The sequence below is a fragment of the Sapajus apella genome, unplaced genomic scaffold (assembly GCF_009761245.1).
Source record: "Sapajus apella isolate SASKATOON/1434 unplaced genomic scaffold, GSC_monkey_1.0 scaffold35, whole genome shotgun sequence".
Lineage (NCBI taxonomy): Eukaryota > Metazoa > Chordata > Mammalia > Primates > Cebidae > Sapajus > Sapajus apella.
The window spans coordinates 283,304-301,062 of NW_022436975.1; the positions used below are offsets into that span (position 1 = coordinate 283,304).

The window sequence follows — 17,759 nt, forward strand, 5'->3', positions numbered from 1 at the left end:
AATCTATCTTGTCCCCAGATTCAGATGATGATTCCATTCAGAGTTGTCTCTCAAGCAGATCTCCTCATTTACTACATCCACTGCAACCTCTGCTCAGGCCCCTGTTCTCCTGTGCCCCGATTGCTGTGTTAGGCTCTTGACCTTTCTTTGTTTTCAGCCTATCAGGATTATCATCCTAAGAGGCAAATCTGATACTGTTACCCTCCTGTTTTAAGACATTTTCATTAACTGCCTAGTGTCCATGGGACAAAGCTTCCTTACCTGAAGGCTCTTTGGGGTGGTGACATTCTTCGTCATACACGCAGTCCAGCTGCCTTGGTCTCATTTTTCACTTTGGCCCCCTTTCTGTGACCCCCAACCTCTATGTGCATAGAATGCAATATTTCCATGAGTCAAAGCCATGGCTTTCATGGGATAGGCTGGGCAGCAGGCCTAATAATATGCACTTTCATCTCTTAATGCTTTGTTTGTGATTATACTTCCAGTATCCTATAGTTAATACAGTTAATTCTCAAAAATATAAGCAAATAAGAACTGCACAAAGTGCTACAAAGATGTATAGGGCATGGCTGAGCCATGCCTAGTAATTTAAAAATGTTACCACATGGCATCAGAGTACAGAAATGGCCCTCATCAGGCAATGTTGGTTCTGGGCCCACCCTGGCCAGGGCTGAAGTCCTATGTGGGTTACTTCATCTGTGCTGTAGTTTTTTAACTGAGAAAGGGTGACTTTGTTAAACCGTGGGTTATTTCCACTTTTTAAAGTCGGTATTGCTGTTTTTCCCTGTCTTGTCTGTTATTCCCATGTGAAAGTCTCTCTCAGAGTGCTTTTAACTTTCTGTCTTTTAACTTTTGTGTCTGATGCCCATGAGCCTTCCCAGCACCAGTACACTCTGACCTTGTGTACACCTTTCGGGAGAGGCACTTCATGGTAATGGTCGCTCTGTGTTTTTGTCACTACATGATCTCATTTTAATCCTTAAGCTAATTTATCTTCTCCTTTTTCTTCTTTTCCCTACCCATTTGTTGAAATGCCATAGGAAGAAGATGGCAGCAAGACACAAACACCTTCTTGTGTCTAGGAGTTGTGAATTTCCCATACTCCATTTGGATATGCCCTATTCTGGCTTATCACAGGGTTTGCCTGTTTCCACCCAAATTAAGATGAATTAGAAGTTGTTCATTAGAATGTCCTTTATCAACGGTCATTATGACAGGGGCTGGATTGATGTTGGAGTTTAAAAATCAAGGATAACAGGGCAGAAGGGATGCCCCGGACTCTGTCAGTTCATCAGTAAGTGTATTTTCAACTCTCCCTGCTACAGAGATTCAGTGTGTTGGCCTCATGTTGGAGAGGCCCGATGCTCAAGTGCTCCTAGCATTCCTCGGGATGGTTTAGAGGTAGGTTTGTGAGGACTATAGTGAGTACCCATAATTAGTAACTTACTGTTTTAACATTGGTTCTTGCAGTTTTTCCCAACACATTTGTTTCTCAGTTGATGTCACATTTATAAAAATGCAAATACCTAAATATCTGTTTCTGTACTTTGTCATTAGCCATGTGACCTTTTTTTTTTTTTTTGAGGGGGATTCTCACTCTGTCCCACAGGCTGGAGTGCAGTGGCACGATCACGATCTTGGCTCACTGCAACCTCTGCCTCCTGGGTTCAAGTGATTCTCCTGCCTCAGCCTCCTGAGTAGCTGGGATTATAGGCGCACACCACCATGCTTGGCTAATTTTTGTATTTTTAGTAGAGAAGGGGTTTCATCATGTCGTTCAGCCTGGTCTCAATCTCCTGACCTTGTGATGTGCCTGCCTTGGCCTCCCAAAGTGGTGGGATTACAGGCATGAGCCACCACACCCAACTTTGAATTTCTTTTAAAATTGGATATTTCATTGCCCACTCATTTTCTACAAGACAGTATAGGCTATTCCTACAGAATGAGGCACAGCAGGAGGTGGGGTCACTGTGACCCTGGAGGCCGAGGTACTTAGCTAGGCTTTGACTGCTCTCATCACTGGGGCTTGTGAAAACAGTCTGATCGCCTGGTCAGTCTTGTCTACTTTTTTGTTTTGGGCTTTTTTTTTTTTTTTTAAGAGTTGGGTTTCAGATTTCTGTTTCATGCTTAGAATAATTGTGGCTTTTGGAGAAGAATATTTTAAGCTGGGTGAAAAGGCAAAAAATGTGGAATCAAGAAGTGAAAGCACAATTGTTTACAGTTCAGTAAGCAGTTGTGGTAAAGAAATGTGTCTATTCATCATTGCCAGATGACTTCAAATTTTATGGGGGAGCATAAATTTTAAACAAAAATGAATTGTGCTGTTGATAGGATAAATATGTGAATTTCTCCAGAATTTGTTTTTTAGGTATTATAATCAGGATCTCCTGCTTGCAGCTTTATGAATTATATCCTGAAGCTATCTATGAAATGAATCTGATTTCATCTTATCAGATTTACTCAGAAATTAAAATTTTGATTTACTGAGCATTAATAATACAATCAATAACTTAACAGATATTTACTTACCAAATCCTTATGGGAACATATTATTATGTGTTTGAGAGTCAGTGGTAAAAGTACTGTTTGTTGTAACTTCTCAAAAGAAAAGACAGTATAAACAAGTAAGTACAATTAAGTTTTTAGTGCATGTTAATGAAAACATGGTACAATAGAATGAATAGATGAAATGTCATTTGGATTTGATTTTGGAATGTATTATTTATTTTTCTCTTTGAAGCATCATTTGAGTCGTAGTTTAATTTGCATTCCCTGAGTACACACAAAGTGCAGTTGAGGTGAAGTAGAAACAGGTCAGGAGCATCCTGGTTAGCAGTGAAATCAAGACTGGAAACAGAGTCCCACACATGCTTTACGTCAATTTGTATTAGGATTCATTTTTCTTACATATTTATTGATACTGATTCAGGTGCAACACAGAGTTCATGGTTTAATAGATGAAACTATTTACTTTCTGTGTTAAATTAGAGGTATAAGCAAGACGTACAGTGATAACATAAAGGGAAATTATAAACTGCAGAGTGGAAAGGAGAGTCATGCCCAGGGAGAAGCTCACCAGGGAGGCAGTGATGGAACTGTCTTAATGCACAATTATGTTTCACCTTGTCATAGAAATAATTTTAAATTGCTTGAATGAAACTATGGAATTTGAGACTAGAGCAGTAAGAAGTAATAGCTAACCAAGGACTTTCGATACAATGGCAAGTAGTTTGGATTTCATCGAGTGGATAGCCATGGATGGGTGCAAGTACAGGGTGGCTGTCATTACATCTGCATTTACGAAGGTCATTCAGGTGGGCCTTATGAACAGTAGGTTGGAAGAATCAGGTACTAGACTTGGGAGGTCAGCTAGTGCCAGACTATTATAATAACTAAGAGGCATCTCAATATTAATATATGCCTTGTTACCAGTATTCTCATACTACCTGCACTTCCCAGAAAAGAAATGCATTTGTCTAGAAATCTTTACTGTCTCAGTAAATGTTAATTCTGTTCTTATTCTTGCTCAGGCCAAATACGCTGGAGTCATTCTTGTACTCTCATTTTCACTCCTTGTCCATAAACAAGTCCTATTGACTCTACCTTCAAAGAATATCTAGAATCTGACCATTTCATACCTCTCCTATCACTCCCTAGGTCCCAGACACCATCATCTGTCCTGGATTGCTGCAGACTCTCCTAACTAGCTTCCCTACTTTATCCCTTGTCCCCTCCAGTTTGGTCTCAACACAGCTCATTATTTGACTTCCCTGCTGGCTTCTTATCACATCCAAAGGAAATACCCAGGTTCACACATCTGAAGATAGAAGGCCTGTTTCTTCCCTGCTTGATCATTTCAAACTGATTTGATCTTCTTTTTTCCTGCCCAGGCTCCAGCTGACCACATTTAGTCCCAGGCAGAACATGAATAGGCTGTTCTCTAAAAAGCTGGAGTAAACTTTTAGGGAAAGCTAAGACTACTAATCAGTATGCTGGGGCCACCAGAATATAGTCCTTTTTCTTTTGGCATTTGGAAGGCCTAAATGATCATAAGAATTATTAAAGTCAAATCATTTGACCTAAGTCTGAGATATTCTCATTTAAATGCAATCCTAAGATCCAAGTCAGGTATTAAATTCTGTTTATATAATTGTGCTAATGTAAATTTGTTGATTATTTGTTAACTTTTGGAGTCAGACTATGGCCGGAGCACAGAGATTTGGCATAGGTTATAGGATACACTGTGAACATTAACCTTGACAATGAAAGTGGAATTAGGTAGAATTAAAATTGTGTAGCATGTTGGGGAGGGAAAATGTAGAGCAGGGTATACGCCTTTCCTCATTTTACAATGCTAGGAACCCCAAAATGCAGTGCCAAGTGAGTAAAATAGGGAATAGAGTTTGTTAAATATATTGTTTAAAACTTCACAAGTAACTAACAGAAACACCCCAAATAAAACCATTTTAGTAATTGTTATGTGTATTATTTTGGGGGGAAAGACATAAAACACTATTTTTAAAAGAGTAAAATGTACACTGATTATATTGCACAGTAGTTTGGAGTGTGTGCAGCAAGATGAATTACAATCATCACAGCTTGTGATAGCCAGTGTCAGAGTGTGTATTAAAGAGAATCGTGTACATATAGGAAGCAGAGGGACTTTAAAACCCCCTGATGTCCATCGCTGACCACTGGTGTTTGCTCATTATTGTGTGTGTGTGTGTGTGTGTGTGTGTGTGTGTGTGTGTGTGTGTGTGCCTGCACACTTACATGCATGCTGGGTGACAGTGACAGGGAAAAAAACGGTGGACACTTGATGAATTAACCTGAAGAAGACAAAAAGTATCAATTTCAGAGAATACTGGAACATATGTTTTAGAGCAGGATACTGGGTAGGCTAGCCTTCTCGGATATCTCTGAAGATAAAGAGAGACAGAACAATAATTTAGGCGGAAAATTCCAAATTGCCGTGTGGTCAGTGTTTGGAAAATTGACAACTTAACATTAGTGGCAACAATTATGTGATGAAAAGTATTTCTGTTAGAAAGACTTATCCTCTATCAGAGAATAATTTCAGTATCTCTTATACTACCTTGCTTCACTGTGTCCTTTCTTGTATAGTTATTTGTTATTCTCATAATAGATATTAATTAAAGATAACCTACTTAGGAAGACTTGACATGAGTGTAATTGGACCCTGGCTACCTGTGTATTTCAACAGCAAAAAACTCATTAAACTCAGTAGTCACAGACATATTTTGTTATTCTGTCATTTACTCAATTTAGTATTATTTTTATTTTTTTATTATATTTCAAGTTCTGGGGTACATGTACAGAATGTCCAGGTTTGTTACATCGGTATACAGATGCCATGGTGGTTTGCTACATCCATCACCCCATCATCTACATTAGGTGTTTCTCCTAATGTTATCTCTCCCCAATTCCCCCACTCCCTGCTATCCCTTCCCTAGCCTCCCCTCCTCCGCCAATAGGCCACGGTGTGTGATGTTCCCCTCCCTGTGTCCATGTGTTCTCATTGTTCAGCACCCACTTATGAGTGAGAACATGCAGTGTTTGGTTTTCTGTTCTTGTGTCAGTTTGCCGAGAATGATGATTTCCAGCTTATTCCGTATCCCTGCAAAGGACATGAACTCATCCTTTTTTATGGCTGCATAGTATTCCATGGTGTATATGTGCCACATTTTCTTTATCTAGTCTGCCATTGATGGGCAATTGGGGTGGTTCCAAGTCTTTTCTATTGTAAACTGTGACACAGTAAACATACATATGGATGTGTCTTTATAATAGAACAATTTATAATTCTTGGTAAATGGTATTTCTAGTTCTAGATCCTTGAGGAATCACCACACTGTCTTCCACAATGGTCACGCTAATTTACACTCCCACCAACAGTGTAAAAGCATTCCTATTTCTCCACATCCTCTCCAGCATCTGTTGTCTGCTGATTTTTTTATGATCATCATTCTAACTGGCGTGAGGTGGTATCTCAATGTGGTTTTGGTTTGCATTTCTCTAATGACCAGTGATGATGAGCTTTTTTTCATGTTTCTTGGTTGCATAAATGTCTTCTTTTGAAAAGTGTTGTTCATGTCCTTCACCCACTTTTTGATGGGTTGTTTTTTTCTTGTGAATTTGTTTTCTTGGTAGATTCTGGATATTAGCCCTGTGTCAGATGAGTAGATTGCAAAAATTTTTTCCCATTCTGTTGTTTGCCGTTTATTCTAATGATAGTTAATGATAGTTTCTTTTGCTGTGCAGAAGCTCTTTAGTTTAATTAGATCCCATTTGTCTATTTTGGATTGTGTTGCCATTGCTTTTGGCGTTGTAGTAATGAAGTCCTTGCCTATGCCTATATCCTGAATGGTATTGCCTAGGTTTTCTTCTAGGATATTTGTGGTGTTAGGTCTTATGTTTAAATCTTTAATCCATCTGGAGTTGATTTTTGTATAAGGTGTAAGGAAGGGATCCAGTTTCAGCTTTCTGCACATGGCTAGCCAGTTCTCCCAGCACCATTTATTAAAAAAGGGAATCCTTTCCCCATTGCTTGTTTTCGTCAGATTTGTCAAAGATCAGATGATTGTAGATGTGTGGTGTTACTTCTGAGTCCTCTGTTCTATTCCTTTGGTCTTATATCTCTGTTTTGGTACCAGTACCCTGCTGTTTTGATTACTGTAGCCTTATAGTACAATTTGAAGTCAGGTAGCATGATGCCTCCAGTTTTGTTTCTGTTTGCTTAGGATTGTCTTGGCTATGCGGGCTTTTTTATGGTTCCATATGAAGTTTAAGGTGGTATTTTTCCAGTTCTGTGAAGAAAGGCAGTGGTAGCTTGATGGGGATAGCATAGAATCTATAAATTACTTTGGGCAGTATGGCCATTTTCACAGTGTTGATTCTTTCTAACCATGAGCATGGAATGTTTTACCATCTGTTTGCTTCCTCTCTTATTTCCTTGAGCAGTGGTTTGTAGTTCTCCTTGAAGAGGTCCTTCACATCCTTTGTTAGTTGTATTTTATTCAACTTGTTAGGTACTTTCTTTATGTAGCAATTGTGAATGGGAGTTAACTCATGATTTGGCTCTCTGTTTGTCTGTTATTAGTGTATAGGAACGCTTGTAATTTTTGCCCATTGATTTTATATCCTGAGACTTTGGTGAAGTTGCTTATCATCTTAAGGAGATTTTGGGCTGAGACGATGGGGTCTTCTAAATATACAATCATATTGTCTGCGAATAGAGACAATTTGACTTCTTTTCCTAATTGAATATGCTTTATTTATCTTGCCTGATTCCCCTGGCCAAAACTTCCAACACTATGTGGAATAGGAGTGATGAGAGAGGGCATCCTTTTCTTGTGCCAGTTTTCAAAGAAAATGTTTCCAGTTTTTGCCCATTCAATATTGTGTTTGCTATGGCTTTGTCATAAATAGCTCTTATTAGTTTGAGATACATTCCATCAATACCTAGTTTATTGAGAGTTTTTAACATTAAGGACTGTTGAATTTTGTCAAAGGCCTTCTCTGCATCTATTGAGATAATCATGTGGTTTTTGTCTTTGGTTCCGTTTATGTGGTGGATTACATTTATAGATTTGCATATATTGAACCACCCTTGTATCCCAGGAATGAAGCCAACTTCATCGTGTTGGATAAAGCTTCTTGATATGCTGTTGGATTCGGTTTGCCAGTATTTTATTGCAGATTTTTGCATCAGTGTTCATTTTCTTTTTTAGTTGTATCTCTGCCAGGTTTTGGTATCACAATGATGTTGGTCTCATAAAGTAAGTTAGGGAGGATTCCCTCTTTTTGTATTGTTTGGAATACTTTCAGAAGGAAGGGCACCAGCTTCTCTTTGTACCTCTGGTAGAATTTGGCTGTGAACCCGTCTGGTCCTGGACTTTTTTTGGTTGGTAGGCTATTAATTCCTCCCTAATTTCAGACCTTGTTATTGGTCTATTCAGGGATTCAGCTTCTTCCTGGTTTAGTTTTGGGAGAGTCTAAGTGTCCAGGAATTTATCCATTTCTTCCAGATTTACTGGTTTATGTGCATAGAGGTGTTTGTTGTAATCTGTGATGGTAGTTTGTATTTCTGCGGGATCGGTGGTGATACCCCCATTATCATTTTTTATTGCATCTATTTGATTCTTCTCTCTCTTCTTTTTTATTAGTCTGGCTAGCAGTCTGTCTATTTTGTTGATCTTTTGAAAAAAAAAAAAAAAAAAAAAAACAGCTCCTGGATTTATTGATTCTTTGAAGGGTTTTTTTGTGTCTCCATCTCCTTCAGTCCTGCTCTGATCTTAGTTATTTCTTGCCTTCTGCTAGCTTTTGAATTTGTTTGATCTTACTCCTCTATTTCTTTTAATCGTGACATTAGGATGCCGATTTTAGATCATTCCTTGCTTCTCTTGTGGGTACTTACTGCTATAAATTTCCCTCTAGACCCTGCTTTAAATGTATCCCATAGATTCTGGTATGTTGCATGTTCGTTCTTACTGCTTTCGAAGAACATCTTTATTTCTGTCTTAATTTCATTATTTATCCAGCAGTCATTCAGGATCAGGTTGTTCAGTTTCCATGTAGTTGTGCCATTTTGAATGTGTTTCTTTTTTTTTAAGATGGAGTTTCACTCTTGTTGCCCAGGCTTGAATGCAGTGGTGCAATCTCAGCTCACTGCAACCTTCTACTCCCGAATTCAAGCAGTTCTCCTACCTCAGCCTTCCTGGTCGCTGGGAATACAGGCATGTGCCACCACGCCCAGCTAATTTTTTGTATTTTTATTAGGGATGGAGTTTCATCACACTGGCCAGACTGGTCTTGAACTCCTGACTTCAAGTGATCCACCCGCCTAGGCCTCCCAAAGTGCTGGGATTACAGACATGAGCCACCACACCCAGCCTTGAGTGAATTTCTTAATCCTGAGTTCTAATTTGATTGCACTGTGGTCTTAGAGACTGTTTGTTATGATTTTCATTATTTTGCATTTGCTGAGGACTAATTTACTTCCAATTATGTGGTCAGTTTTAGAGTAAGTGTGATGTGGGGCGTTTTTTGTTTTGTTTTGTTTTGTTTTGTTTTGTTTGAAAGACAGGGTCTCACTCTGTGAGTCCGGTATTTGAATAAGGAGGCCAGTTAGTGCAGTGATGTGATCATAGCTTACTATAATCTCAAATTCCTGAGCTCAAGAGACCCTCCTGCCTTAGCCTCTCAGGTAGCTGAAACTCCAGTATACTCCATTGCCTGGTTAATTTTTTTATTTTTATTTTTGTAAAGTTGGGGATCTCACTGTGCTGTTCAGGCTGGTCTCAAACTCCCGGCCTCAAGCTGTCCTTCTGCCCTGGCCTCTCAAAGTGCTGGGGTTACATGTGTGAGCCACCATGCTCAGTCATGTGCTTAGACTTTTTTTATGTATGGCCTCTTCGTTATTTAAAACCAAAGACTTTTCAAAGAGCAGTTAGCTGATTAAATAAGTCATTCATGCATTTATTCAGCAAATGTTATCCTTTAAGTTAAATACTATCCATCTTTAAGAACTCTGTTTCATCTGCTAGGCATATGCATGGATGGAAATTACTAGATCTCTTGGTGTGTCTTCTTTATTAAATCTTTCTGTTCCTGTTTCTTAATCATTTAATGTCTTTGTATATTAGTATTTGTGGTCTCTTTGCGGCACTTTCTCTTTGGTGATTAGCATTTGACTAGGTATCCTCTTTTTCAGTACAAGTTCTGTTGAAACCCTCACTGTGTCCAGCCACAGCAATAGATCTCACAGAGTCCATTTCTCAACCTGAAGCATTGTCTATTTTTGCATTTTAAACAAGCCCTATGTCTTAGCTTAATGAGGTAGGGGGGAAAAAAACCCATCACTCACAATTTCGTATTCTTAATTGGCATTTATCTGAGAGATATTTTGGTCCTTGGCTTGTAAGGATACTTGATTACTCGGATTAGACATTCCAGTCATCCTCTCTGTTCTTCAGAAAGTCATGTGAGCAACTTAGCTTTATTTTTCAGTTTTCTCATCTGCCAAAAAGGGAGATTGATATGTTCCTTACCTATTTCATAGGGTTGTTGTGGATCAAGTAAGAGACTGGCCTTGAAAATGCCTTGAAGAGCTGATGGCAGTGACAGTGGCTGCCATCCTTGCATGTGTGCCAGGCCAGGCACCTTGTGGTACATTTGCTGCATTACATCTGTGATTTTAGTGCTCTTGGGGTAGCTGCTACTGTCCCTATTTAAAACTGAGGACGCTCTTGTAAGAGAGACATAGATAAAGTATTTGGAAATTTTCAAGGGAAGGAATAGTTTCTTCTGGCTGGGAATCAGAAAAATCTTCCTGGACAAGGTGATATTTTGGCTGTCTTGTAGCAGTTACGGAAAATGTTGCCTGGTAGCACCAAAATGGCCTTTTATGTACTAGTCATCTAATTGCAACACATTGTTCTTTGTTTGTAAAATGAGTATATCCCCTGCTTAGATTAAAAGCTTGCTTCTGCCAGGCATGGTGGCTCACGCCTGTAATCCCAGCGCTTTGAGAGGGTGAGACAGGAAGATCACTTGAGCCTAGGACTTCAAGACCGGCCTGGGCAACAAAGTGAGACCGCATCACTATAAAAAAAAATATGAAAATTAGCTGGATGTTTTGGTGGTGCAAGCCTGTCATCCCAGGTACTTGAGAGGCTGAGGTGAGATGATCCCTTGAGCCCAGGTTATTGAGGCTGCAGTAAGCCAAGGCGACAGAGCAAGACCTTATCTCTAAAAATAAAATAAAAGCTTGCCTCAAGCGCATTTTTAGTGTAAATTGCCCTTGCTTTTTTCTCTCTCAGACAAGGAGGAGCTTACCCTGCTTTATTTTCTCCTGGTAAGGAAGGCCTTGGAGGGTGTTTTGTAGGAAGAGCTTTAGAGTGCTCGGTGGAGAGGGTAGCCCTGTCCCCAACCTGGTGGCACGGTCATAGGAGCACCGCTCGGTATTGCTTCCAAGGCCTATTTAGTCACCACATGAGCTGTCCTGTGCAGCGCTGCGGTGATAGCTAACATCATAAAATGTTATTCTGCAAGTTATTTGGTGCTATAGATCTTAATCACAATTCATAGTTTCTGGAATATTGTCAGGATTTATCATGGAAATCTTCAAAGAAACGGTAGTCAGGCAGTATATACATCTTAGGTATGTCAATATTTCTTCTATAAAAATATTTTATGTATTTCTATAATAGCTTGCATTTATAAAATCTGTCAGGGTCTATGGAGCTGGCCGTGACAAGAATTAGATCTGAAGAGAATTGGTGCTGCTTGGGCAGGCAGCTGAGCATCGCTGGGGGCTGCCATGGCAGATACTGCAGTGCGCAGAACCAAACGCCTGTGCCCAGCTGGCACACTTGAACTTGAGCAGACCACTGGGTGCTTGAGAGCAGAAGTGGCCATGGAGCCCTGACAACTGCTGCTGTCAGTGGGTTACAGAGGAGGCTTCAGGCCTGTGCATGTTGGGGATGAGCCCTGAGTTGAGTATAGGTACAAGTTCAGCAATTCTTAAATTATGTCTCAAAATGCTCCTGCAGCAACTATAGCTCCTAAATCTAGGGCTTTTCCCTTGCTTCTGGAGACTCTAGTTCTACACACACTGCTCTGGCTGCCCTGCTGAGGAAAAATTTTATGGGCTGAAGTGACCTCCTTATTATCCTGATTTTTTTCTCCAATTTATCAATTAAAGATGAGCTACCTTTCATTAACAAAACACCTGTTGTGGCAGAGCATCTGTGTGTTCACTTCTTAGTGCCTTTCTTTACAAGTTGGTTTCACTCTTTTGTTCCCTCCCCTAGCGTGACCCGCAGAAACTCGTTCATATGCTGCTTGTACATTATGCTGTTCATATCCTTCCCTCATTCTGTTTTCTTGCCTTAAGTAATAGTTGTCCAAGACAGTGCTCAGGGGAGGCAATGTGGCCCAGGGCCCAGTATATGGGCATGTGCCATGGACTCCTAGATAAGGGAAGGGATGGAAAATTTGAGGTTGAATGGGAAATGAATGAAGAAAAAGTGAGAGAAAGAAATAGAAACATAATTAAACTGTACAACTAAAATCTTAGCACCATTTAAATACCAATTTTTATTATTCACTATTAACCAGTTGGCTGAACTGGTAGAGAAACTCATATTGGTGAGTGTCTGTTCTTAACAAGATGGTATGTTGTACCCTTCATTTTTGCTCTTCTCAGTTTGTGTATTTTTTCATTTTTTTTACTTAAAAAGCACAGAGAGTAATAGAAACACATAAGCATACTCACAACCTAGAATTAGTAACATATGTTAATCCTTCGTTTTTTTTGTTTCTCATACTTTTATAATAGAAACAATATGACACACAAATTTGAAACCTTCTGGGTTCCCTCCTGAGTCATACTGCTCTTTCTCTCTCCTCAGAGACAGTAGCTTTCATGACTTTTCTGTGAATCCTTCTATTTATATTTTTATACTTGTATTCATAAACAATATTGCATTGATTTCTGTGTTTTTTAAAATTACATTGTGGATGTCATATTCGACATATCCTGTTTATCCCCTTTCTTTTCTTACGACCTCTCTATCTGATAACTTACACATCTGGTTCACCTCATTTTAAGTGCCATACAGTGTTCTGTTATGTGAACACACCATGGTTTGCCCATCCTACTGATTTATGCTGGGTGCAGTTTTCTACTCGTATAAACAACACTGAGATGTGTATTCTTGTTTAGGACTCCTGGTGCCTCTGACAGTTTCTGGGTACCTACCCAGGATTTCTGGGGTAGAGGCTATGCACACTCTAAACTTTAGTTATCTCACTTAATCCCAACAAATGTTCCCTGGGACAGGTGGCAGGATCTCCATTGAAGTGTTGAATGCTGTAGAACTTGGCCAACTTAACAGGGAAACCAGTACTTGAATCCAGATCAAATCCACCCATTTCAATCTAGAGCTCTAATACCCAGCAGTCCACATAGCTCTTCACTGTTAGCCTTTCTGATCATTGGAACAGTTGCAGCTAGCTAGTAACGTACATGCTTTCAAAGCAGGGAATAACAGATCATGAGAAGGTCCATCCTTAAGAAGGAGAAGAATCTACAGTAGCCATATTCTCCTTGTGGTTATCAAAAGATTTGAGACTTGGAGTAAAAGCGTGCTCCTTAAGATGATGGGTCTAAGGTTTCTATTTATGCAAAACTATTTCTTCATGACAGAGACTGTTTATGTTGCTTAAAATGCATATATTAAATGCAACATGCAAGCCTATTTTGATTAAAGAACATTGTTACAGTGAACATGGTAATATCTCTGTTTTACTTTGCAAAATGTGGAGACCATTTTCTCCAGGCAAAGAGTGCTATCTGTATGTGGATCTTTTTTTCATGACACTTTATTCACACTTGAATTATCTGTCTTTTGACTTCATTTTTGCTTTATTCTTTTCTTCAACTTCTAGGTAGAAAATCCGGTGTATTAACTGTGAAAATTTTAGAGCTACATGAGGAATGTGCCATGCAAGTTGCCATGTGTGAGCAGTTACTGGGGCCACCAGCTACCAGCCTCTCCCGAGGTGTGGCCTCCAGGCCTGGAGCTGGCCTGAAAGTTCTCTTCACCAAGGAGACTGCAGGCTATCTCAGGGGCCGTCCCCAGGACATTGTCCGGATCTTCCCTCCCTGGTGAGTGCGCAGAACTGAATCCAGCAGTCGCCAACTGTGAGTCAGCCTCATAAGAAAAGACGTTTTTATCAGGAACATTTTTGTCACTTTATCATAGAGCAATGTCAGAGGAAGAGAGCCAGGATTGGACGTGGGTTTTCTGTCAGAGAAGAACTGGATTGTCTCTGATGGTTTGTTTCTACTTCTGTCAGCAGATTTCTAATAATTTGGGGTGAGAGAGTTGAGGAAACAACCATATTAAGATTCTTGCCCAAGTGATGTGTTATAAGATCTGGCTGTTTTTGTTTTTATATTTCTTGGAAAAATAATTTTATTAAGAGGCATTATGTGACAATAGGATAACACACATTAATTAAATATTTCTTAGTCACTTGAGAGGGAAGGATAAAAAGCATGAACTGAGATATACTAGGGTTTGAATTGCAGGAACAAAAATGATCATTATTGGATCAAAAATTATTTTAAAGGATACTATGTTTGTTTTCTTTTGCAATGGGATGTTGATTTTTACCATGAATAGAAGAAAATTGTACTGCTTTTGAAGGAATGTTTGAGCACCCATGTTTTAAGAGCCAATTATTAATTTGTTGGTAATTTTTTATAAGCTTTCATTTTGTTTATGAGGAAGGGTTATAGGATAAATTTTTAAGCATTATTATTGCTGGATCAGAGGATATGTGCCTCCTTAATTTTAGCAGACTTTGTCAAATGGCGCCATTTTACATTCCCACCAGCAATGCATGAAGTGCTGTTTTCTTTTCCTTTACAAACCTACCCTGTTGATCTTGACCAAGTTAAACATTGGAAATACGGTGTTTATCATTTTAACTTGTATTTCTCTTATATAAAATGGGCCTAGGCATTTTTCTCCATGTTTAAGAATCACTTGTATTTCATTTTATGTCCATTGATAATTTTTGACCTTTCTTCTCTTAAACTATTTGTCCAAGTGATTTCTACCAACTTTTTTATGTTATTTTTTTAAAAAAAGCACCTTGTCAGTCATATACATTGCACTTAGTTCATTCCTTGTTTTGTCATTTGACTTTTGACATTTTTAGGGGGAGGGATTTGTTTTGTTGCTTTGTTTTTGATGAGCAGAAATTTTCTCTTTTTCTGTGGTTGATTTTATCCATCTTTTATGGCTTCTAGGTTTTGTATCATAGACAGAAAGGTTTTCCTTACTATGAGGTGTAAAATTTATTCTATGTTTTATTCTAATACTTTCATGGATTTAAAAAATTTTACATTTAAGTCTTTGACACTCCTGGAATTTATCTTTATGTGTAATATGTGAGGTAGTAAATGCAATTTTATTTTTTCAAAATGACCACTAGGAATCTCAACATTATTTATTGAACATTGTGTCTTTTCTTCATACAATTTCAATGCTGCCTTTATCATGTACTAAATACCTACATATATCTTTGGGCTTTTAGCTCTTTTAATGTAACTGTATTTGCACATGCTAGTATTAGTTTTGTGTGGTATTTCAATAACTGATAGGACTACTCACATCTCATTAAGCTTATTTTTTACAACTTTCCTCCTAATGATTGCTTTCTTTCTTTTTTGCTTTAAATATTTGCCTTAAACATTTATTTTCAAATATGCATTGTAAAAGTTAAAACAATTTAGAAATATATACCTTACAAAGAACAGGGAGGGGAACATCACACACCAGGGCCTGTCAGGGGGTAGGGGAGTAGGGGGATAGGGGAGGGATAGCAGGGAGTGGAGGAATTGGGGAGGAATAGCATTAAGAGAAATACCTAATGTAGATGATGGGGTGATGGATGTAGCAAACCACCATGGCATGTGTATACCCATGTAACAAACCTACACATTCTGCACATGTACCCCAGAACTTAAAGTATAATAAATAAAAAGAAAAAAAAAGAAAGTGAATCCTCTTACCCCCATCTCTTCAATTAATCACACTCATTCTAGATGACCACTGTTAACAATTTGGAGTATAATCTTCCAGCATTTTTAAAAATTGTTAAATATTCAATTATAATGTATTTAACACATCCCAATGACTATATATAATCTTTATGTAAGTTATGTAATTCTGCCTATTTTTCTATAATTTTAGTTTTAATTTACTGGATTAAAAACAGATTGATAGGTTTATTAGTATAGGTTAATCTACATTCATGGAGTAGGGCTTTCAAGGTAGTCACTGGCAGGGTTCTGATTTGATGCTCCCCTCTCCGCGTTCATGGAACACACAGCAGCACAGAACTTCTATCAGCATCTCCTCTCTTACCTTGAAACTGCCTTCCCTCCTTCACAAATCTGTCCTCATTCAGATCTTCTTGGTTCACACCTTAGTTTTACTCCCCTGTAGAATTTAGTTCTCTTATTAGCATCTAAGTTTATTTGTGGTAGCAGAGCCTTTTATTGTTATTATGTTTTAAAAATTTCCTCTCCCCTCAACTTTTTAAATTCTTTTTTCTTTTATTTTTTTGGTAGAGACAGAGTCTTGCTATGTTGCCCAGGCCGGTCTCAAACTCCTGCCCTCAAGCAGTCCTCCCACATTGGCCTCCCAAAGTGCTGGGATTATAGGCCTGAGCCATAAGGCCTGGCTCCTTCTAAACTTCTGATTTTTTTTTTTTTTTTGCACACCTTTATATGTTGTTAAATGCATTTATTAAATGGCCTAGTTTTTAAAAATATCTAAATATGATTATTTTTCTTCAGGGAAGATGTTTTAGAGGCTTTAAATGTAGGACATTTTCTTGGGCTTATGAGAAGTAAAATTAGATCAAGTTTATCTCCAAAGATTTATATGACCAAGAATTTCTAAATCCCACTGGCTCCTTAGACTTTACAAGTAAATGAGTTATTATCATTGGACTTTGGAATGTTTGTAGGTCTGGGTCTTACCAAACAACCCTTGGGTGTTGCTCTCCACAGGAATTCCAGCAGGCTGTCGAGAGATTATTTATGTATATTCAGCATATAATACTTAAGAAGATAGAAAAGGCCATTCACATTGGCTCATGCCTGGAATAATCCCAGCAGTTTCGGAGGCCAAGGCGGGCAGATCAGTTGAGGTCAGGAGTTCGAGACCAGCCTGCCCAACATGGCAAAATTTCATCTCTACTAAAACTACAAAAATTAGCTGGGTATGGGTAGCTCGTGCCTGTGGTCCCAGCTGCTCGGCAGGCTAAGGTGGATGAATCGCTTTAGCCAGGAGGTGGAGATTGCAGGGAGCCGAGATTGCACCACTGCATTCCAGCCTGGGCGACAGGGCAAGACCCTACCTCCAAAAAAAAAAAAACAAAACTTTCGTATTTAATGAAAGAAAACCAAAATAATTTTTTGAAGGACTAGTCTTGGCCGGGCATGGTGGCTCACGCCTGTAATCCCAACACTTTGGGAGGCTGAGGCGGGCAGATCACATGAGGTCAAGAGTTAAAGTCCAGCCTGACCAATGTGGAGAAACCCTGTCTCTAAAAAATACAAAAAATAAGCCAGGCATGGTGGCACATGCCTGTAATCCCAGCTACTCGGGAGGCTGAGGCAGGAGAATCTCTTGAACCTGGGAGGCAGAGGGTGCGGTGAGCCAAGATTGCGCCTGCACAATGAGAGCAAAACTCCATCCCCCACCCCCCCAAAAAAAATGTATGTATATATAATTTTTTTTAAGGAAACTTAACAAGTCATAGTGAATATATTTTTCCTTGTGGGCTGGCTATCCTTTTCCCACTAGCACCCTTCTGTGTTCATGTAAACTTTTTTAACATGGGCACAGTGTTTTTTTTAAAGAATCAATAAACTTTAGATGCTCCTATTTGTCCTGTAGTAATAAATATGAGTTTAGGTACAATGGCTGCTTACCCCAAGGAGCTTAGAGCCCTCTGTAAATATTGCCTAGTAAATTCTCATTGGATTCCGATGAGAGGTAATGCAGCTTTGCCTCTGGCAGTCTGAAAATAAAGATAGAAGTAAAATGCCTTGCCTCCAATTAATTGCATTATGAAATAATCATAGAATTATATAACAGTAACCAACTTATTAAAAATGTATTAATCCATACAATTTCAGACATATAAAA

At 38.9% G+C, this 17,759-nt stretch overlaps 1 protein-coding gene across 4 annotated transcripts in view; it reads left to right on the forward strand.

The window, feature by feature from the left end:
• Positions 1–17,759, forward strand: part of SPIDR (scaffold protein involved in DNA repair) — a 468,259-nt gene that overhangs the window by 148,844 nt on the left and 301,656 nt on the right. For 3 of the 4 annotated variants that reach the window (XM_032296341.1, XM_032296342.1, XM_032296343.1), the window contains one exon: positions 13,474–13,693. In XM_032296341.1, the coding sequence (XP_032152232.1) occupies positions 13,474–13,693 (220 nt within the window). Of the gene's footprint in view, positions 1–13,473; positions 13,694–17,759 lie in introns of those variants that run through there. The other variant, XM_032296346.1, reaches the window with a different exon arrangement.